The sequence below is a fragment of the Symphalangus syndactylus genome, chromosome 5 (assembly GCF_028878055.3).
Source record: "Symphalangus syndactylus isolate Jambi chromosome 5, NHGRI_mSymSyn1-v2.1_pri, whole genome shotgun sequence".
Lineage (NCBI taxonomy): Eukaryota > Metazoa > Chordata > Mammalia > Primates > Hylobatidae > Symphalangus > Symphalangus syndactylus.
Genome location: NC_072427.2, coordinates 26,484,144 through 26,506,548, shown reverse-complemented (window position 1 = coordinate 26,506,548; position 22,405 = coordinate 26,484,144). Strand labels below are relative to the sequence as shown.

The 22,405-nt window shown below is 45.9% G+C and overlaps 1 protein-coding gene across 3 annotated transcripts in view; it reads left to right on the top strand.

The window, feature by feature from the left end:
• The window catches only part of TMED3 (transmembrane p24 trafficking protein 3), a 104,089-nt gene continuing 81,684 nt past the window's right edge, over positions 1-22,405 (top strand). The window contains exons 1-3 of one of the 3 annotated variants that reach the window (XM_055277520.2): positions 1-378; positions 2,720-2,968; positions 11,266-12,133. In XM_055277520.2, coding sequence (XP_055133495.2) covers positions 211-378; positions 2,720-2,968; positions 11,266-11,502 — 654 coding nt within the window. In that variant the 5' untranslated portion in view covers positions 1-210 and the 3' untranslated portion in view covers positions 11,503-12,133. Of the gene's footprint in view, positions 379-2,719; positions 2,969-3,501; positions 6,614-11,265; positions 12,134-22,405 lie in introns of those variants that run through there. The other 2 variants (XM_055277521.2, XM_055277523.2) reach the window with 2 other exon arrangements.

The following is a 22,405-nucleotide window of genomic DNA, read 5'->3' as shown; positions in this document are numbered from 1 at the left end:
GGCCAGCGCGCACGCGCAGCGGGCGGAAGGGGCCCGGGCCCACTCTGAGCGCGCGGCTGCGCACTGTGCCGCCGGCCCTCCCGGAAGCGCAGAGCTCGGCTCGCGCCACGTCTATTACCTTAGATCCTCCTAGGATCCGGTAGCCGTCGCCCCAGCCCGCGGGGGGCGCAGCGCGCGAGCCGCGGCCCTCGAGACGGGACCGAGAGCATCATGGGCAGCACTGTCCCGCGCTCCGCCTCCGTGCTGCTTCTGCTGCTGCTCCTGCTCCGGGCCGAGCAGCCCCGCGGGGCCGAGCTCACCTTCGAGCTGCCGGACAACGCCAAGCAGTGCTTCCACGAGGAGGTGGAGCAGGGCGTGAAGTTCTCCCTGGATTACCAGGTGAGGCCGGGCGCCCGGCAGCGCTCCCTTCTCCCTCCACTCCCAGGTCTCACCTGGACACTGGCTCGCCCCTGACTGGAGGCGCTCGAATTAGCCACAGAGGCTACAGGGAGGCTGCATGGGGTGGGAGTCCCCGGAGACCAGTTGACTTCCCCGTGAGGTGGAAGGTTTGGGTCATCAGGGCCCACCCGAGACGAGCCTGGCCAGCGAGGAGGTAGTCAGCGCCGCAGGTGCGAGCCCGGGATGGGGACGCCAGGGCGGATCCCGCAGCCTGGGGAGCTGGCCAGAGAGATATCCGCGGGCCCCCGAGACACTAACGAACGCCAGTTCTGATCGGCTGGACACAGGCTCTCTAACCCCAGTCTCTTGGACCGCCTTGTGCCTTCGAGTACTGAAAAATAGCAGCGAGAGGAAGTGGATTCATAGTTTTAGTTTATTCCTCCCCTCTCCAGCGTTTAAAGTTGGAGTGAGGTGAGGGCAGCAGAAGTGAGAATGGCCACTTTGGAAAGGAGGGATCAGTGCAGCCATTGAGGCCTGGCGGTGTTTACAAGGACCCGTGTGGCTGCAAGACTTGGCTCTTGCCATATGGCTTAAAAAAGCTCCGTTCCTGTATTCCTGTCTCCTTTGAGAGATCCCGTGGCCCACAGGTGACAGCAGCAGGTCTTGAGTGAGTAGTCTGCCCCCGATATTTAGTGAGCAGGTCTCGGGTTGGGGGCCAAGTGGGCATCGTACTCAGACAGCTATCTGCTTGTGGATGCATGCTGACAGGCACTTCAGAAATGAGGTGCCACGGGCAGCAGGAATGGGGGCAAGCTATTTGACCAGTTCCTCCGTGGTTAGAGGCACTGAAGGAAGCTTGCACTTGGAGACAACTTCTATGTGGTAGTCTCAGTCACTGATTTGTCCACTTTCAGGTCTTTGTAGACAACATGCAAATTGTGACTGGGTTAACATGGGCAACCTAGGTGCAATGACAAAAAGAATGATAATTCTGTGGTTGCGGGGACCTCAGATGTCATCTGGTCACTGCCAGGGCGGAAATCCCTTGTCAAAGTGTGTCCAGCCTGGGTTTAAACACACTTAGCAACAGGATGCTCACTGCTTTATGCAAAGCTTGCTGAGCAGGACTAGTAACTTTTGTCCGGACAAAGAGGCCATTTAAATTTGGAAGCAGATGGAGGCCATTGACCGTGTCCTTTGCTGGATCTTGGTTATAGCCATTGCCTACCTGTGAGATTTCGCCTTATGTGTGTCTTATTTTTCTTATGTTACAAGGAGAGTTTGAACTAAATGATTCCCAAGGACTCTTCCACCGCTGACACTCAGAAATTCCATGAATACTTCGATTAATATTTTTCTTCTCCTTGCATTCAATCAATAATAATATATTGTTAATAGCTACTTGACCCATTCAGCAAGCCAAGAATGACCCTTGCTGGTGGGGGGAGTGGGGCACCTGTCTGTTATCGGAAGGGAGAAGCAGGAGGTGCAGCATGCATGCTCTAGGGTGGCCCCCAAATCAGATCCCACATCTCCACTGCACCCCCAGGAGGTTAGTTTGCAGTCTGACGATTGTCCAGTAATTGGCTAGCACTTTTTGGGCACTTGCTAAATTTATGTTGGACACTGTGCTGAACACTTTAGGTGTGATAACTTATTGACTCCTCACTTCATGGATAAAGACATATCCTCAGAGAATAAAGTAACTTGTCTAGGGTCACATGGCTAATGAGTGGCAGTGCCCTAAAGCAATGATTTGCTGAGTGTCTTGTGTTAAGTATTGAACAAAGATAAAGAATCGGTGGCATCTAGTTGCACTGGAATAGTTTCTTGGGCATCCCTCCTCATTTTGCTCTTGATTTCTGGAAGCTTTATCAGCACCATCTCATGAAGAGCAGTTATCCTGGGGTATGTTCATTCATGCTTCAGAATAGTGCAATAGGTAAATATTTGGGCACTGGAACCAAAAGCTGTCAGGGCAGATCTCATCTCACCACTTACTCTTGTGTAACCTTAGGGAATTTACTTAACCTTGGAACCTCAGTTTCTTCTTCTGTAAAATGGAAAGGATTAGGCTCATTGAACCACTGCAGAGCAAACTTTGGAGTCAGGCAGGCATAGATTCAAATCTTAGCCCTTTCACTTTCAAGCAGTGTGACCACAGCCAATTTATTTAACCTTGCTCAGCCTCAGTAAAATGAGAAGTGATGTAGCACCTGCCTTAGAAGGTTTTGAAGATGAAATGACAGAAATGTTTGTAGAGTCTGATCACAGTGTCTGGTTGGCATTTGGTAAGTGGTGGTTGCTCCTTTGATAACAGCGAATTTTTTATGGTTGTCAGGTCATCACTGGAGGCCACTACGATGTTGACTGCTATGTGGAGGACCCCCAGGGGAACACCATCTACAGAGAAACCAAGAAGCAGTACGACAGCTTCACGTACCGGGCTGAAGTCAAGGGCGTTTATCAGTTTTGCTTCAGTAATGAGTTTTCCACCTTCTCTCACAAGACGGTCTACTTTGACTTTCAAGTGGGTGATGAGCCTCCCATTCTCCCTGACATGGGGAACAGGGTCACAGCTCTCACCCAGGTGAGTGAACATTAGCAGTTCGGGGCTGCTGAACCCCCTAGCGCGTTCCTCCTCATTGGCCTCTGTCTAGGCTGGTGGTCGGAGTCATCATCCATCCAGCTCCCAGTCTGGAAGTCTCAGGGTTGGTTTTGCGTCTTTCTTCACACCTAGTCCTAAAGGATGCCATGCTCTTCTTTCGATCTTCCTTTCCGCTCTCTAAGCAGATCTTTGCAGTACTTTCCTCTGATATTCCTGTCTCTACTCTTTCATTCCCACTCCGTCTTTTGCACAGTACCACTTTCGAAGTGCCTGTGTCATGTCTCTGCTTATATGATGTGCCTATATCATGAAGACCAAAGTCCTACTTTGTGTGGTGTATTAGTTAAGGTAACACAAGGTGCTGTAACCAAATAAACACCAAATATCAATGGCTTAACATACTAGAAATTTATTCTCACGCATAATCTAGAAAAGATTGGTGGGGAGCTTTCCTCCATGGTGTGACTCAGGTATCCAGGCTCATTCTTTCTTGTCATCTTTCTGTCTTCCCTTAGGGCTTCAGGGTCTTCTGCCTGTAGCTGCCAAAGGAGGAGGGAATGAGAAAAGCCCATCTATTTCTTAAAAGCCCAGGCCCAGTGGGAATACATATCACCTGCTCATGTCCCATGGGTGAGAACTTAGTCGTGTGGCAAACCTGGATGAAAGGAAGGCTGGCAAGTAGAGCCTTAGCAACAGCTCCACACTATGGAGGAGAAACTGACATTTTGGGGGGATAGTCATGTCTGTCACCCATGGCTGTCAAGGTTCATCATTCTCTGATCCCATCCTCCTTCATCTGTCTTCCCTTCTGCTATTTAAGCTCCTCCTTCCCTTTCATATGCAGGCTGGGGGCTTCCTGAGGGCTAGTACCCTGAATGATTTACTTTTGTATCCTCAGTGCTTTAGCGCATAAGGTGGGGCACAGGAATGAGCTCACCAAACACTTGTCAAATGACTGTCAGGGCCCAGGGAAACCTGTAAGACAGGAATAACCATCGATAGCAGCACGTGTGCCAGAACCAAAGCTACAGCGTCTTGAACTTTCAAGGAGGCCAGATGATCTTCTGGGCCGCCCTCCAAGGTGGCTCCCTTCCTCTGTGGCTCTGGGCACACTCACGAATGCCTGTGGATTCATTTGCGCAGTCTTCCACCTTCCCTAAGCAGTTGGAGGCTAGAGCTGCACTGTTCAGTACAGTAGCCAGTGTCTAAATTTGGGTGTTTAAATTAATTGAAATTAAGTTAAAAATTCACCTCCTCCTCTGCACCATAGCAATACTCCAGGTACTCAATAGTCACAGGTGGCTAGTGGCCATGCATAGAAAGTTCCATTGTCCAAAACTGGGTTTGATCTTTGAGCTCGGCAACGTGACTGCTGTTAGAAGATCCAGCCAAGGGTGTGTATTGTGTGTAAGATCTTCTGTAACCAATACTCTTGAGAGTTCTGTTGGCCACTGTTGGGACAGCCTCCATTGGGAAGATTCTGTAAGTCTCCAAAAGCTGAGCTGAAGAACTTCCCCCTTAACCAGTAGAAAACAAATTGGTAGGAAAAGCCTTAAAGAATTAGGTCAATAGAGACGTTCTTTCCTGGAGCCTGAGCAGTAGTTTGATTTTGTTTCAGGAAAGGGTGATTTATGCTTCCCTTTTCTTATATCTTAGAACCTCTTCTTTGCTCCTGCTTAGCCTCAAAAGAGCCGTTTCCTTCCACTTCTCTGACCCCGCCACCTTGAACCATCTGTGTCTGCTTTTGAGAGTACTTGCTTTTATGCCAGCATTCACTCAGTCTACACACTGTGCCAGCAGTGGATGGCTCTGTGCCTGGTGCTGGGCACCCTGCAAGGAGCACAGCCCTGCAAGCCAGTTGGCCATGGGGCACAGTGGTCAGAGCTGTAATTGAAGCACCAGGGGTCTTGAGGAGGCGCTGATGTATTCTTCCAGGAGTCAGGAAGGCTTCACTTGAAAATGTAGAAGCTTGGCCTCCTAGGTGAAGAGAACAGGTGAGATTTATGGAGTGGAACTTTCATTCTTCTTGCCAGTGTTTTTTATCTTGCTTGGCATGGGTCCCCTTTTACCCAGCAGCTGCTGTCTCGCCTCTCCCCAGACTTCTTGCAGCACAGTGGTGGGCCAGAGGCCATGGTTTCTGGCATGAAAGTAAGTATTAGGTGAAAGAACAGGTTCCATAGTGACCAGGGCCCAGGACAGGGATTCAGGCCCAAAGGACTTGCTTCAGGCCTGAGTTCAGGAAAACCAGGCTCGTAGGAGAGGACCTGGGCCGGGAGAATGCGACTTCAGGAAAGCCAAGCTCGACGGGCTTCCAGGCTTCCTGAGAATCTGGGCAGATCCTGGTCAGAGCTGAAGGTTTCTGACAGAGGTCAAAGGCCAAGAGCTACCTCCCTGGTGGTCTAGGAAGGAATAAATGTTTTCTTAAGTGCTCTGAGGCCAGCTTCTACTTCCCTGTCTTTGAGTTCTTGAAGAATTTAAAGAAGCAGATACTTGGGTCAGGGGAGGCCTGATGAGGTGAGGGCTGCAGGAATTTGTCAGTGGTTACAGACTGAAGACCTCGGCATCCGCAGGTGGCTGGGACAGGATGGGATGTCAGCGTGGAGATGGAGGAAAGGGATGGTGCCAGAGGTGGGATGGGTCAGGGTGTCCTAGAGACCAACTGTCACTATGAAGTGGCAACTATAATCCCTGTGAGGCTCCAGGACGCTGGAAGCCAGCCAGGACTGGTGGTCTTAGCAGGGCGGAAGGTCACACACGAGGAGACCTGGGGACTCGTGGCCTGGGAAAACAGGACCCTGAAAACAGAGGGGTTCCTTTGGTTTTCTGCTGGGTGGGAAGCTGGCTGAGGGATTGCCTAACTGAAATTTTGTGGTAACAGGCTGAAGAGGTTTGTTTTAGACGAGCGCTAACGGAAGATCTCAGTGGATGGGGAAGTAGCATGTTTTTGTGGTGAGGGTGAGCATCCAGGTAGCTGTGATTCTTGGGGATGATTCTCGGGGATGTATTGCCCTGGGGTCTCTTGCAGCATCTGCGCAAGGTCCTGAAGGCGTCTGCAGGTGTTAGTTGCCAAGCAAGCTGTAGAGTATCACCTGTTGCTCCATTACCCTCTTGGAACTGGTCCCTTTGCTATCACTGATCTGATCTGAGATTGTTCCTTTAAAGGCCACTGAGGCCTCTTCATGCAGTCTCAGTGCCGGTTTCTGGCCTGTGTCACTGGATCTAGGCCTTTGAAGTGATGCTTCACATAAATATCTGACTCATCCTCTGTCTTGGTGTCTACACTTGTGATTTCTGTGTCCTCCCTCTTCTTCTTCCCTTCCTCCTTCCTCTCCAGTGATTCTGGGTCCTGGTAGAAGGCTGGAGATGCTGACCAGTATTGCTGAATTCCCAGGCCAGGGCCTACGGTCCAAAGAGCCCCCAGTCAAGTGAGTCCAGTGTACACTTTGTTTCTGAATGAGTTTGTGACACATAAACTTGGAGAATGGAATTCTAGCCTAGAAAATAAAATGAGCCCTTCCGTAGTGTTCTCTGAGGATTTATACATACAAACATCTATGCATATGTGTACATATGAATACATATGTGTGCGTGCCAGACACATACATATACACATATACTACCTATGACCATGATACATACATGTATACACTTATGTATGTGTCTTTTTTTTTTTTTTTTTTTTGAGATGGAGTCTCACTCTGTCACCCAGGCTGGAGTGCAGTGGCGCGATCTCGGCTCACTGCAAGCTCCGCCTCCCGGGTTCACGCCATTCTCCTGCCTCAGCCTCCTGAGTAGCTGGGACTACAGGCGCCTGCCACTGCGCCCGGCTAATTTTTTGTATTTTTAGTAGAGACGGGGTTTCACGTGTTAGCCAGGATGGTCTCGATCTCCTGACCTTGTGATCCGCCCGTCTCGGCCTCCCAAAGTGCTGGGATTACAGGCGTGAGCCACCGCGCCTGGCCCACACTTATGTATGTGTCTTCATCCTTCCCACTGATTTTAAGAATGATCCACTTTGTTGCGAAGTCCTGTGATTTCAGTGCCATCAATTTCCCCCTAGTCCACTCTTCCCTGACGTGGCAACCTTCTTAATTGAGGCCCGCATCTTCCCAGTAGAATTGCAGCCACCTAAGTGGTTTCCCTGCCTCTAGACTGGTTCACATACATCCCTTTCTGCATCATAGCTGCTAGAGGCAGATTCTCATAAAGTGGGATTCCGATCTTGCCAGTCTTCTGCTCACAGAGCCACACAATAAAGTCTTGGGCCTCAAGGCCCTTTACTATGAGCTTCCACCTCCCCACAGCTGCTTCTCCATGCATCCCCATCACCATGTCAGTCCCTGATCCCAGACCAGGCCCTGTACAGTTCTTTGCCTGTGCTTCTGCTGCTTGGGATGTGTTCTCATCCTCAGCCTGGTGATGTCCTGCCCATCCATCAGGGCTCAGCTTGTCATGTCCCATGTCAAGTACTCCATCTTCTCTGGCAGGCTCAGCATCTTTCTCCTGGGTGTTCCCACGGCTCTGCATACCCTTCTGTTGTTGGCTGTTTATATTGCATTATAGTTGAGTAATTTTTTCTTTAAATTATGAACTTTCTGAGACCCAGGACTGTGTCTGGCTCTGATTCTTAATTCCCTGGGCCTAGCACAGTGCCTGGAAGAAAAGTAAGCATTGAGTAAATGTTTGAATGAAGGAATTAGTGGAAGTGTGAGCTATTAAAACTCAGCGATGATTTGAAATCCATGTAACCTCATCCTACAAATGTCTATCCTGAGTCCCCCAGCTCCACCTTCAGTCCTTTGTGATTTTTCAGGGATCACCAGGGTGATGTAAATACAGAATGGATTTGTATTACCAAGTCTGCCTGTATAGGTAGTGTCTGGCAGGGAGCATTAGGGAGGCTTCTAGAAATGCCATATCTTGAGTTAGCTTTGACACGGGTTCGCATAGGTTAAGCCCGACTCCACATTGACCTCTTTCCTACTTCCTTCCCAGTTTAGTGTCCTATTCCATCTGTGACAGTTGACATGCTTTAGTGAGCTTTGGAAGCATTCCCCAGAGAGCTAGGAGGAGCAACCACAAATGCGACCATTGTCCCCAGTGCAGAGGCCTACATCCGAGCTTTCTCTTCTGGTGGTTGGCCTTTGGAGCCAGTTAGCTTTGGAAGTTCCCTTTGGAGTCAACGTCCTGATGTCTGGAACCCTTCTTAGGATCATTTGTTCCTTTTTCAATATCAAATGTCTGCAGGTATAGCCCACCTACCAAATGCGGGGAAGTGAAGAAGTCCAATGCCGACACTACACTCCAGTTGTGAAAGATGATATGTAGCCCAAAATAACAGGGCATAGAGGATGTCACTGAGAAAACAGGACAGTGGTACTCACTGGGGGACAAATCGGCTTGTTCTTCACTTGCTATTACTCCTTGAGCTGGTGTACGCAGTCTAACTCTGTCAGTTCCATCTGATTCACAGTGATCATGCCACCTTTCTACATGTGACATTTCACTACTTCTTACACATGGACCTGGATGAGAGGGCCAGCCACTGTGTGCAGGAGAGTCCCATAGCCTTGGGAGGTAGACCTGTTGCCAGAAAGATGGAAGCTGCTGCCCTGTAATGCAGAGGCAGAAGGGAAGCTTTTCTTCTTCCTTACATAGTCTAGTTCAGCTCCTAGAATGGCCCAGAGTTAAGGATACCCAATGAGGCAAGTAAAGGTAACACCATTGTTTGGCAGTGGTTTCCTGTTTGTCTTCTGGAAGTGGTTTGATGTGAGAGAGAAACAAGGGTTTTGGGGAGGTGTAGGGTCCAGCCCCACAGGGTCGATGGGTTTTCTCACTATGTGCGGAGATGAGAGATTGTAGAAATAAAGACACAAGACAGATAAAAAAAGACAGCTGGACCCAGGGGACCACTACCACCAAGACGCGGAGACTGGTAGTGGCCCCGAATGCCAGGCTGCACTTTTATTGGATACAAGACAAAGGGGCAGGCTAAGGAGTGTGAGCCATCTCCAATGATAGGTAAGGTCATGTGGGTCATGTGTCCACTGGACAGGGGGCTCTTCCCTGCCTGGCAGCCGAGGCAGAGAGAGAGAGAGAAGAGAGAGAGACAGCTTACGCCATTATTTCTGCATATCAGAGACTTTTAGTACTTTCACTAATTTGCTACTGCTATCTAAAAGGCCAGGTATACAGGGTGGAACATGAAGGCAGACTAGGAGCGTGACCACTGAAGCACAGCATCACAGGGAGACGGTTAGGCCTCCGGATAACTGCGGGTGGGCCTGACTGGTGTCAGGCCCTCCACAAGAGGTGGAGGAGTAGAGTCTTCTCTAAATTCCACTGGGAAAAGGGAGGCCCCCCCCCCCCACCTTTTCCCAGTCTGCTAAGAGCGGGTGTTTTTCCTTGACACTGACGCTACCGCTAGACCACGGTCCACTTGGCAACGGGCGTCTTCCCAGACACTGGCCTTACCACTAGACCAAGGAGCCCTCTGGTGGCCCTGTCCAGGCATAACAGAAGGCTCGCACTCTTGTCTTCTGGTCACTTCTCACTATGTCCCCTCAGCTCCTATCTCTGTATGGCCTGGTTTTTCCTAGGTTATGATTGTAGAGCGAGGATTATTATAATATTGGAATAAAGAGTAATTGCTACAAACTAATGATTAATGATATTCATATATAATCCTATCTATGATCTATATCTAATATCACTTTTCTTATTTTATATATTTTATTATACTGGAACAGCTCGTGCCCTCGGTCTCTTGCCTTGGCACCTGGGTGGCTTGCTGCCCACAGGGAGGGAGGTCACAGAGTGACTTAGTCTTTTCTAGTTTATCGTACTGTACTTTACAAATAGCCTGCCTTTGGAGTTTGGGAACTGAAGTGAGTGTCTGGTGCATGCTTTGTGAATTCCTCTCGCCTGAGAACTCACTGATAGGATAGAATTTTCTAGGTCTTGGAAACATGGTGGTTTCAGGCTGCCTCTGAATAAGAACTCAACGTTTTCCCACAGGCATAATGTGTTGTCTATTGCTGAGTAACTAATTACTACAAACGTAGTGTCTTCATGCAATACTCACTTATTACTGCACAGCTCTGTACACTGTGAGCCTGGGCAGGTTCGCCAGATTCTTTGGGGTCTCTCAAGCCTGATGTCGAGGTGGTGGCAGGTTGGGCTCCTACCTGGAAGCTCTGGGGAAGGATCTGCTTTCATGCTCATTCAGGTTGTTGGTGGGGTTCAGTTCTTTGTGGTTGTAGGACTGAGGTCCCCATTTCCTTGCTGACTGTTGTACCCTCAGCCCCTGGAGGCCTTTTTCTGGTCCTGGCAGGTGGTCACCTCCACCTTCAAAGCCAGCGTGGCACATTGAATTTTTCTCATGCTTCGAAACTGTCTTGACTACTTCTTCATCTAGCTGGAGAAAGCTCCTGACGTCTAAGGGCTCCTGTGATTAGATCAGGCCTGGATAACCTCCCCATCTTCAGGTCAGCTGTGTCATATTAACATGATGCAGTCACAGAGGTGACAGCTCATCATACTCACAGCTTTCTGGAATTAGGGCAGGGGACCTTGGAGGTGGTGGGAAGGACATTTTCAGACTTCTGCCTACCACACTGAATATTTTTGCAGGTAAAGAAAGTTATGATGTAGTATGTGTTACACATGAGCGTATGTGTCTATGTAGTGCCTGTTTATATATATGTGTCTTTGCATATGTGTGCATGTGCTTACATACATGAGGCATGTGTCTTCATGTGTTTGTGTTTATACGTAAAACTATAGGCAGCAATTACATAATAGAATGAGCACGAGCAGTGGATTCAGAGTCCAAACACAACTGTGGTCTAGTTCACACTTTGCTATTTATTAGTTGTATGACTTTGGGCAATTCATGTAGCCTCTTGGAGCCTCAGTTTCCTCATCTGTGTGTGGGATAAGCCCTTGTTAACAGCGAGGGTAATGATCCGTGCCTCTCAGGGGTATTGTAAGGATTGGATAAGAGAGTATAGGGCAGTGCTTGAAAGCATAGGCTCGGGACTCAGACTCTAACTCAGCCACATACTAACTGTGTGACTCTGGGCAAGTTACTTAACCTCTCTGAGCCTCAATTAGGCTTGTTGTGAGAATTAAATAAAACCACATAAAACCCTTAGCACAGACACGTAGTTAGCATTCAGTGGATGTCACCTAGGATGTTGACAACAGCATTTGCTGTTTGCTGGATCCCACATTTGTCTATGGGTTAGCAGTGTGACTGCTTTTCTCTTCCTGCCCAGATGGAGTCCGCCTGCGTGACCATCCATGAGGCTCTGAAAACGGTGATTGACTCCCAGACGCATTACCGGCTGCGGGAGGCCCAGGACCGGGCCCGAGCGGAAGACCTTAATAGCCGAGTCTCTTACTGGTCTATCGGCGAGACGATTGCCCTGTTCGTGGTCAGCTTCAGTCAGGTGCTACTGTTGAAAAGCTTCTTCACAGAAAAACGACCCATCAGCAGGGCAGTCCACTCCTAGCCCCAGCATCCTGCTCTAGGGCCCCTCATGCCCCAGGCTGGAGCAGCTCCTCTAGGTCACAGCCTGCTGGGCTGGGGCTCGTAGCCCAGGGTGGAGGCAGAACGATGCTGCTGTGGTAGCCCCTTGGCTTTCATGCCCATGCTTGATTCTTGCACCTCAGCAGCTGAAGGTCTCAGAGACCAGTGATCAGAAGGCATCCGACTGCAATATGTATGCAGCGCTGAAAAGACATTTACAACTAGGCCAGGGATTAGCCACTGTGGGAGGGTGGGCAGGCAACAGTTCAGTGGCCTGGCTGGTAGCAGGAACTCCAAGTGCCCAGGCCTCTTGGGCAGCTTAGGGCCCTGCCTCTGTTTCATGACGCACAAGTCATTTGTCTTGGGTGTCCTATCCCATATGGAGAAGAAAGGGGCTCTAAGTTCTGGCTCTTCCTTCCCTGGGGTTCTCTGTACCTGAGGAAACCAGGCCCTGGGCGACTTTGCAGATCTGCTCCCCCTTGGTGAGCAACAGTGTCAGCCATGCAAGCGGGACAGAATGGGGACTGGGTGCCCTTGGTGAGCTGTGTATTTCCTAGGAGGTAGAAAACTGTGGGAAACTGTGGCTAATAAAAACTAAGTGTGAGCATCCTGGAGACTTGTGCCTTTGTTTCTTTGCCCTAAAGGACTCCAGAGCTTACTGCAGAGCATGGGTGTGTGCATAAATAATTAGAATGTGAGATAGAGTACCTAGAGAGGTGCATGGGGTGCTATGCAGAGATGTTTAGAGTGGGCAAGAAATGACTCCTCCCAGGTGAATGAAAACAAAATAGGAAGTCTCCTCGCATGGCCACACCATGTTGTACAACGGAACTTTGCAAATGCTGTTTCCTCTGATAATACCTTCTCCCTGATATCTGCATGCCCTGCTCCATCATTTCCTCCTGACCAAAAGGCACATTATCAGTGAAGTCCCTCCCAACCACTCTTCAAGATGGTACTGTCTCACTTGCCCTTAGTCCTCCTTGCCCATTAGTAAGAAATGAATGCATACCAATCAGGTGTCTGTGCCGTACCAATCAGGTGTCTGTGCCGTAGGTCTGGAGGGAAGATATGATGTCTCTGCTGAAGGAAACCTGTCAAATCGGAAATCCTGCAACTGCTGACAGGCGTTAATGCATTGTAGGCATTAATGCATTGTAGGAAAGGAAGCGAAATCATCTCTTTAAAAAGATACCCCATAAGCCTCACTTATTTAGCTTGATTGAAGGATAAATATTGCTTATCTTTCATATGTTTTTGATATTTCTTTTCTCATATTTTAGAATTAAGTACTGGGTATATATAAAAGGTTGCTTATGAAATATGTCTGAGGTGAAATATGTCTAAAGTGAAAAACAATACAAAAATCCTATGCTCCCGCTACCTAGATTAAGCACTGCAACATTACCCATTGCTTCTGGAATTCTCTCTACCTGCCCTTCTCCTTCACCCTCCGAGGGAACCAACAGCCTGAATGTAATGTCTATCAAGCACTGAGAAAGGAGTTTAAAGAATTGAAGGACAGAGCTTTACTAAAACTCACGTTATCTTCCACTTTTTTATGGAAACTAGGTTCTTTCAAACTTAAAAAAAAAAATAGGATTGCTGGTGATACCTGTTTTATTTATATAACCTTGTAATCATTTATCCATAAATATGTAAATTTATTGAGGGGACAAAAACCCTGCCCCACTGGCTGATTTAGGAAATAATGTTGGCAATAAAATGTACTGCTTATGCAGTGTTTATGTTTTGATCAATTAGCTACTAATAACAGTTGAAATAACTACCCAATCCAGAAGAAATTTTTTTTTTTTTTTTTTTGAGACAGAGTCTCACTCTGTCACCCAGGCTGGAGTGCAGTGTTGCGGTCTTGGCTCACAGCAACCTCCCCTTCCCAGGTTCATGCCATTCTCCTGCCTCAGCCTCCCAAGTAGCTGGGACTACAGGCGCCCGCCACCACGCCTGGCTAATTTTTTGTATTTTTAGTAGAGACGGGGTTTCACCATGTTAGCCAGGATGGTCTCGATCTCCTGACCTTGTGATCCGCCCGCCTCGGCCTCCCAAAGTGCTGGGATAACAGGCGTGAGCCACTGCGCCTGTCCCCAGAAGAAATATTTTTAACACTTACAGCTTTACAGTTAAACATCATATGAAACATTTTGAAATTGAAGATTTTTTGTTATAGAGAAATACAATAGGGTACTCTATATAATTTCAAACAGAGTAATGCAGTTCCATAAGAAAGATGAAATGGAAGTATGACTCTAAGAAGGAAGGGGAAAGACAGAAAATTTCTGAGCATTTATTTACGGGTGATGATGGGTATTAAATCATCTTAGTAATTAGAATCCACTGGATATACTTAAAATAATGATGTAATTTTTTTAAAAAGTAATGTTTAATATATGGTAGAAATTACCCCCTTTGTAACTATTTAAATTCATGATGAAATATTTTAGATGTCAGCTTTAAAAATGTATGAGGCTTTAGAGTTTCTCAAGTTCTTTTAGAGGATATTTAAGCAAAAGAAATAGGAGATGCTATTTGCATCTGGATTTTCTGGAGAGACTCTTTCCTTGACATCTGGGCAGCTTGGTGGAAAAGGGTGTCAGCATTGGCATTTTAGTAGAAAGAGGACTGGGTTGGGGCTGACCTTTCTGGATTTGAATCCAGGTCTGCTATGTGCTACTTGTGCCATCTTGGGTAAGGTACTGAACCTCTCTGAACCTTCATTTCCTCATCTGTAAAATGGGCAGAAGGGAGTATTTTTAGTGGCCAGGGACTTGGGGCTTATGCATTGGTAAACAGAATTAGGATTTACCCTGTTTTCAGTAAAATCCCTTTAAATTTGAGGCCTGGATGGAACTGACAGGTGGAATTTGGAGGCACATCTACTACCTCACATATGAAACAGAATCTCCCAGGGAAAAGACACAGGACCTCTGACTCTAACTGAGGTTCTGGATTATTATGAGAGATTTTCAAAAATTGTCTAATGGTGTTGGTTTGCCCCATACCATAGATTTTAAGCGACAGTAGAGCTTCTGGGATGAGATCCCCCATAAAATAATTATGGATCTGCACTGGCAAGCTGGTCTTGGCTCCAAAGACCAAGAGTTGGTTTGTGGTGCTGATTCTGAACGCTTGTGATGCAACCGTCTGGTAGTAAAATGGCTTTGTATGGTAAGAAAGCTTTAATCCTCGAGGCCCAGACAACTTTACTGCAGGGCATTCTCTACAGGATAACTTTAGGGGGGAGGTGACGTTTTCTTTGTTGAAAGATAATTTTCCAAAAAAGGATAAAATCATTAAGTGTTATGTAAAATAAACACGTGTATTAGGGTTCTCCAGAGGGACAGAACTAATAGGATATATGTATATATGAAAGGGAGTTTATAAGGAGAATTGACTCACAGGATCACAAGGTGAAGTCCCACAATAGGTCCTCTGCAAGCTGAGGAGCAAGGAGGCCAGTAAAGGCTTAGTCCGAGTCCAAAAACCTCAAATGTAGGGAGGCCAACAGTGCAGCCCTCAGTCTGTGGCCAGAGGCCCAAGAGCCCCTGGTATAAGTCCAAGAATCCAAAGGCCGAAGAACCTGGAGTCTGATGTCCAAGGGCAGGAAACATCCAGCACGGGAGAAAGATGAAAGCCAGAAGACTCAGCAAGCCATCTTATCTCACCTTCTTCCACTTGCTTTGTTCTAGCACTGCTGGCAGCCGATTGAATGGTGCCCACCCACATTGAGGGTAGGTGGGTCATCTTCTCCCAGTCCACTGACTCAAATGTTAATCTCCTCTAGCAACACCTTCACAGACACACCCAGAAACAATACTAGCTATCTAGGCATCCTTCAATCCAATCAAGTTGACACCTAATATTAACCATCATAGCATGTTAGAGGTTTTATTTTATGTACTAATCAATGAAGGAACTAGACAAATACCATAATGATTCAAAAGATAATTCAAAGAACAGACACGTTTATACAGAGTTGTAAAATAGCTCGAAGACACTGAACCAGGCTAGAATCAGTAATCGAAAGGGATATGCTATGTGAAGAAAACACAAAATTGCAAAAATAGTTCAAAGAGGAAGCTTACAATCAAATAGCCTGGAGGGGTGTCCAGAAATGTGCAGTTTATTTTATTAAAACCATTTTTTCCTATAACTTCAAAAGGGGCTCCTGAGCTGTCACAGCCCCTGGGGAGCGGCATTGATTTCTAGTTTAATTAACAGCAAGACCGCCTGTTCCATGTTCTCTCTGGTTCTGTAAAGACTCATCCCTTGGCCTCTTTATGTCTGGGATGGAAACAACTTTTTGCTATTGCTAGTCTTGGGGCTTTACCTTAACCCTGCCCAACCTTTGTAAATATTTCCTCCCTTAAACGCTCCTCAACTTAAAATAGGGAGGAGGGCGGGAAGAAGGAAGGAACAATCACTTGTTGCAGATTCTAGGTGCTATAGACTGAATATTCTGTTTCTCCCCAGTTAATATGTTGGAATTCTTCCCCACAAGGTGATGGTATTAGGAGGTGGGACCTTTGGGAGGTGATAGAGTCCTGAGGGTGGAGCCCTCCTGAATGAGATTAGTGCTCTTATAAAAGAGGCCTGAGGGAAGGCCTGTTTTATTCTGCTTAGTGTTGCGATAAAGGAATACCCAAGTCTGAGTAACTTATAAAGAAAAAATGGTTTATTTGGCTCACTGTTTTGCAGGTGGGGGCATCTGGTGAGGGCCTCAGGGTGCTTCTACTCATGGCAGAAGGCAAAGGGAAGCCAGTGTACAGAGATCACAGGGTGAGACAGGTAGCAAGAGAGAGCGGTGAGGTGCCAGGCCTTGTTTAGCAACCAGCTCTTGTGGGAACTAACAGACTAAGAGCTCACTCATTCCAGCAAGGACAGCATCAAGCCACCCATGAAGGATCTGCCCCCATGACCCAAACACCCTCCATTAGGCCCCATCTCCAACACTGGTATCAAATTTTAATATGAGGTTGGCAGAAGGACAAACATCCAAACTGTAGTGGGTTCCTAGCCCCTTCTGCCATGTGAGGATGCAGTGAGAAGACAGCCATTTATGAACCAGAAAGTGGGACCTCACCAAACACTAAATCTGCCAGTGCCTTAATCTTGGACATCCCAGTTTCCGGAACTGTGAAAAATAAATTTCTGTTGTTTATATGTCACCCAATCTATGGTATTCTGTCACAGTAGCCTAAGTGAACTAAAACTCTAGAAAACAGGGATGATTAGAACAAAACTGCAGATACACATATAATCACCCCTGGGTTGGGAAATTCTGGGAAAAGGCTGGATGTTCTTTTAAATGTACAAGTGGATCCTTGGAGCACAGAGACCTGTGTATTCAGTGTATTTCTTCCAGCCCTGCTGTTTGATCCTGTATGCGAATGTGCCTAGCACAATACTGGTCTGAACCAAATACTAATTTCCTTCTTTCTACTCACACGCACCCAACAAAACACTACCAAATAAACTTGATGGGATGGTATCTGGGAGAGTCTGATCATCTAGATCTATCTATGAGAAAGTATTGTCAGACATTCTTGCTATTTCTTGTTGGAACTGGCAATTCGACAGCTTTCATTTGCTTCTCCCTGGAGTTTCAGTGTTATGTGCTATAGTCATTTGAGGGATGGTTCATTTTATCTGATCACAAGCCTTCTAAAATGAAATAGAAAATAGTTGCTTCCTTGGGGTTAGTTAGGGTGGCAGCACTCAGCCAATGGCCATATCTTTTTCTGTGTGTTTGGGGACTTGTGTAAGAATTCTAAGAGCTATAAAAGTAAATATAATATCGTTATGAACTCCTAAATGACATATAACTGTTGGAGACTGTTCTGCTCTTCACAGAAAATCAAGCTGCTTCTGCTCAAGCTCTCTAGTGAATGCCAAAGCATGTTACTTTCTCTTGGAATTTGATTCTACATCGGTTTAAAAAAAAGTCACCTTTCTTGGTAACTGTATCCATTGCAAAAGGAAAGAAGCACAAGGGAGCCAGTGGGTTGTGTGATATAGGAGGAAGAAAAAGTCTTGGCTTTTCCTCTTAGGATCACCAAGCAGTCTTTTGATGATAATCTGGCTTCTCATATCATTTGCCTTCGAAAAGAAAATATATTTGCGTTGCATTTTTAATTGTAAAAAAATAAAAATAAAAACCCCATTCTCCTTTTAATTTATAATCTTTCAGGCAATTAAAATATTAACTAAAATTTATCTATTCCCCTGATTTCCATGCAAAGCAACTGGACCTTAAGCAGGTCTAAAGCCTGGGTGGGCTGTACCTGGGACACGACTTTTGGTTTAGCCATGCTCACAGCCAGCCCCCCAAAATGTGCTGGGTTTGTATTGCACCTGGTGGACAGACATCTGGAAGCTGCAGAACACTGGAGTAAGTGTATGTGTTGGATGGGGTTGGGGGCGAGGATAAGTTACAAAGACCCCATGTCATCTTCAGGTAGTGACCTGGAAAGGTGACCATCCTCCAAATCAAGCCTGAAGAAACCACAGAAGCAAGAGAGAAGCCTGCATCTGAGGAACTCTGTCACACACACAGCTGTGAGTAACTGGAAGAGGGGTCTGTGGAGAGGGGTGGGAGGACACTGTAGCCTGGGGGCAGAGGGCCCTGGAGAGCACTGAGAAGCAAAGTTGGAGGAAAAACATTTCCATTCTCTGCCTGCCTCTCCCATGTGTTGCCTTAAGGCATGCACAGCTGCCTCCTTTGCCGTGAATTCAGTGGCACAGCTCAGATTGCTGGTGGCCGTGTTGGGCAATAGCAGGTAGATCAAAGACCCTGTCCGGATGGGAATCCAGTCATCCTTGTCCTCCTCTTTTTAATACCCAGGGGTGGTGGATTAAAAACTAAGGCCACCATTTTATTCCAAAGCAGTTGTTTCTGAGAGTTTAAAGTGAACTTTGAATGAAGTTGTCACGTATTAGTAAATGGGGATTTTCCACTGTGATTTTCTCTGTCCAGGGCTTCCCTTCCTTCCCTTTCCTTAAACCCTCTAAAGAGATGCCAACCAGGGCCGGGCCTTTAGCCCTTCTCAATACACATCACCAGTCCTCATGGGAGCATGACTCATAGCCCCAAACAGCTAGACTGCAGGGGTTACAACAAATGGATACAAAATATCTTTATAGCAGAATCACTGGAACATGTTATAAGGTAAATGGATATGCTTTGGTCAGGAATACGCAGAGGCAGGCTTCTTGGCCAGAGTGACTCAGCAAGTTTAGTGCACAGGCGCATAACTCCACTTGTTACATAGCCTGTTTGTGTAAGCTCATACTTGGCTCAGAGCCACTATTGTTTGTAAAAGGTATAACTGCCCTGCTGACGTTGCACATACAGCTTATGCCCAGAGAGACAGTGTGAAGCTGTTGACCCTGTAAGGGAGAGGCGGCCTGGCAGGCCAGGGAATGCAGCTGTAAGTGTGGGAGCTGCAGGAGCCGCAGAGCCGGAGCGGGTAGCGGAGATAAAGGCAGACAGCGTGAGAGAGCTGCTGAATAAAACCATATTTCACCTGCCTATAGCCCCCGAGTGTTCTTCCTGCTGTCCACCAACCATCCACCCACTCTCCTTGGACCTCAGCATGGGCTGGAATCTGACATTTGGTGTGACACATGTGGACCACAATTTTTTTAAGCAGCATGATAAATATACTCTACAAGAGAATATTTTAATAATATTTTGCTGTAACAAGAAGTCATAAAAAGAACCAAGTAGAAATGCTATATATGAAAAATATAAAAGTAGAATGTTGAAAATGACAGCAACAGGATGGCTATTTATAGATGCCTGGTGCTCATTCTCCACCTCCTTGCCCCACCACACCCCAAGAAAGGCAATGACTAAACAGCTAAGGTTTGACTAACATCATATTGAACAGTGAAAAGCTGAACGCTTTTTCTCTAAGAACTAACTGAAACAAGACAAGGATGCCCACTCTTACTACTCTTATTCAACATAGTACTAGAAGTCCTAGCCAGAGCAATTAGGCAAGATAAAGAAATAAAAGTCATTCAAGGAGCAATTCAAATTGTCCTTGTTTGCAAATGACATGGTCTTATTCCTAGCAACACATAAAGACTCCACCAGAAAACTATTAAAATTGACAAACAAATTCAGTAAAGTTGCAGGATGCAAAATCAACATACAAAACACAGCAGCATTTATATGTGCAAATTACAACCTAGCTGAAAAAGAAATCAAGAAGGCAATCCCATTTATAATACCTATAAAATAAATAAAATACCTAGGTATAAATTTAACCAAGGATGTGAAAAATCTCTACAAGGAAAATTGCAAATCACTTATGAAAGAAATTGAAGAGGATACAATAATTGGAAAAAATTCCCATGCTCATGGATCAAAAAAAATTAATATTGTTAAAAGGACCATACTACCCAAAGCAATCTATAGATTAAACGCAATCCCCATCACAATACTCATTATATTTTTAGCAGAAATATTTTTAAAATCCTAAAATTTATATGGAACCACAAAAGACCCCAAATAGCCAGCACAATCCTGAGCAAAAGGAACAAAGCTGGAGGTATTACACTACCAGACCTCAAAGTATACTACAAAGCTGTAGTAACCAAAACAGTATGGTACTGGCATAAAAACAGACACATAGATCAATAGAACAGAATAGAAAGCCCAGAAATTAATCTACATATCTATAGCTGTATTAGTACATTCTCACATTGATATAAAGAAATAACCAATACTTGGTAATTTATAAGAAAAAAGGTTAATTGGCTCACAGTTCTGCAGGCTATACAGGAAGCATAGTAGCATCTGTTTCCAGGGAGGCCTAAGGGAGCCTTTACTCATGAAGACAACACAGGAGCAGACACTTCACATGGTGAAAGTAGGAGTATGAGACCAAAAGGGGAGGTGCCACACACTTTTAAACAACCAGATTGTGAGTACAGCACAAAGAGGTGCTAAACCATTCATGATAAATCTGCCCCCATGATCTAATCACTTCCCAGCAGGCCCCACCTCCAACATTGGGGATTACAGTTTGACATGAGATTTGGTAGGGACATAAACCCAAACCATAACACAGTGAACTGATTTTTGACAAAGGTGCTGAGAACCTTCACTGGGAGGACAGTCTTTTCAATAAATGGTGCTGAGAAGACTGAAAATCCATATGCAGAAGAATGAAAGTAGACCTTTATATTTCACCCAACACAAAAATCCACTCAAAATGGATCAAAGACCTAAATGTAATACCCCAAATGATAAAACTATTAGAAGAAAACAAAGGGAAAACACTTCAGGACATTGGTCTGGGAAATCATTTTATAAATAAGACCTCAAAAGAACAGGCAACAAAAGCAAAAAAAAAAGGGGTAATATCAAACTAAAAAGTTCCACACAGCAAAAGAAACAATCAATAGAGTGAAGAGACAATCTGAAGAACAGGAGAAAATATTTTCAAAGTATTCATCAGATAAAGGATTAATATCCAGACTGTACAAGGAACTCAAACATATCAAAGATTTAAAAAAAATCAAACAATCCAATTAAACAATGGACAATCTGAACGAATATTTCTCAAAAGAAGACATACAAATGGCCAACAAAATATATGAAAATATGCTCAGCATCACTAATTATCAGAGAAATGCAAATCAAAACCACAACAAGGTATCATCTCACCCCAATTAGGATGGCTATTATCAAAAAGACAAAAAATAACAAATGCTAGTGAGGATGCAGAGAAAAGGGAACTCTTACACACTGGAAGCTGAGGTGAGAGGATTTCTGGAACCTGGGAGATGGAGGCTGCTGTGTGCTATGATTGTGCCACTGCACTCCAGCCTGGGTAAGAGAGCAAGACCTTGTCTCGAAAATAAATAAATAAATAAATAAATAAATAAATAAATAAATAAATAATTAAAAATGAAAGAAAAGGATGAAAAAGACTTTCCAGGAAAATAACCAAATGAAAAGTGGGGTAATAGTCATAGCATCTGACAAAATAGAATTCAAGGCAAATTATCTTACTGAACAGGAAGATTACATACTGATATTAAAGGAACTAATGGAGGGAATGATAGAGCAGGTAGATACCACCATCATCAATGGATAGAATTAATAACTGTATTAATTGAGAGCAGCAGACAGGATTGTCCATCAGGCGCCAAGGGAGACAATCTTGTGCAGCTGCTTCAAAACTCTCAGATGTGAGGCCGGGCGCGGTGGCCACGCCTGTAATCCCAGCACTTTGGGAGGCCGAGGTGGGCAGATCATGAGGTCAGGAGATCGAGACCATCCTGGCTAACACGGTGAAACCCCGTCTCTACTAAAAATACAAAAAATTAGCCGGGCGTGGTGGCGGGCGCCTGTAGTCCCAGCTACTCGGGAGGCTGAGGCAGGAGAATGGCGTGAACCTGGGAGGCGGAGCTTGCAGCGAGCCCAGATCACGCCACTGCACTCCAGCCTGGGCGACAGGGTGAGACTCCATCTCAAAAAAAAAACAAAAAAAAAACAAAAAACTCTCAGATGTGGTGATGCCTCCCTCACACAGGCCATCTGGCCAATGCAAAAGCTCTTCAGCCTGGTGAGATGGATGAGTTAAAAGTGGGAGTAGAGGGCAGTTAGGGCACATTCAAGCTATTATTTTACTAGAATCTTCCTCCCACTAAGACATGTTAAAGAGTTGGTTTTTCTCTTAAGGACAGCCTTCCAGCAATAGTCCCATAGTTTATTGCCATCAGGAAGATGTTGCCGTCTGAGAGGCTTGGCCAGTATGCTGGGGCAAGGCGGGCTGCTTTCCAGACAAGGTAAAATCGGCAGGCCCATTCTCGCTTATCATTCAGCTGTAAGTGTCTCATGGTGGCCTCCT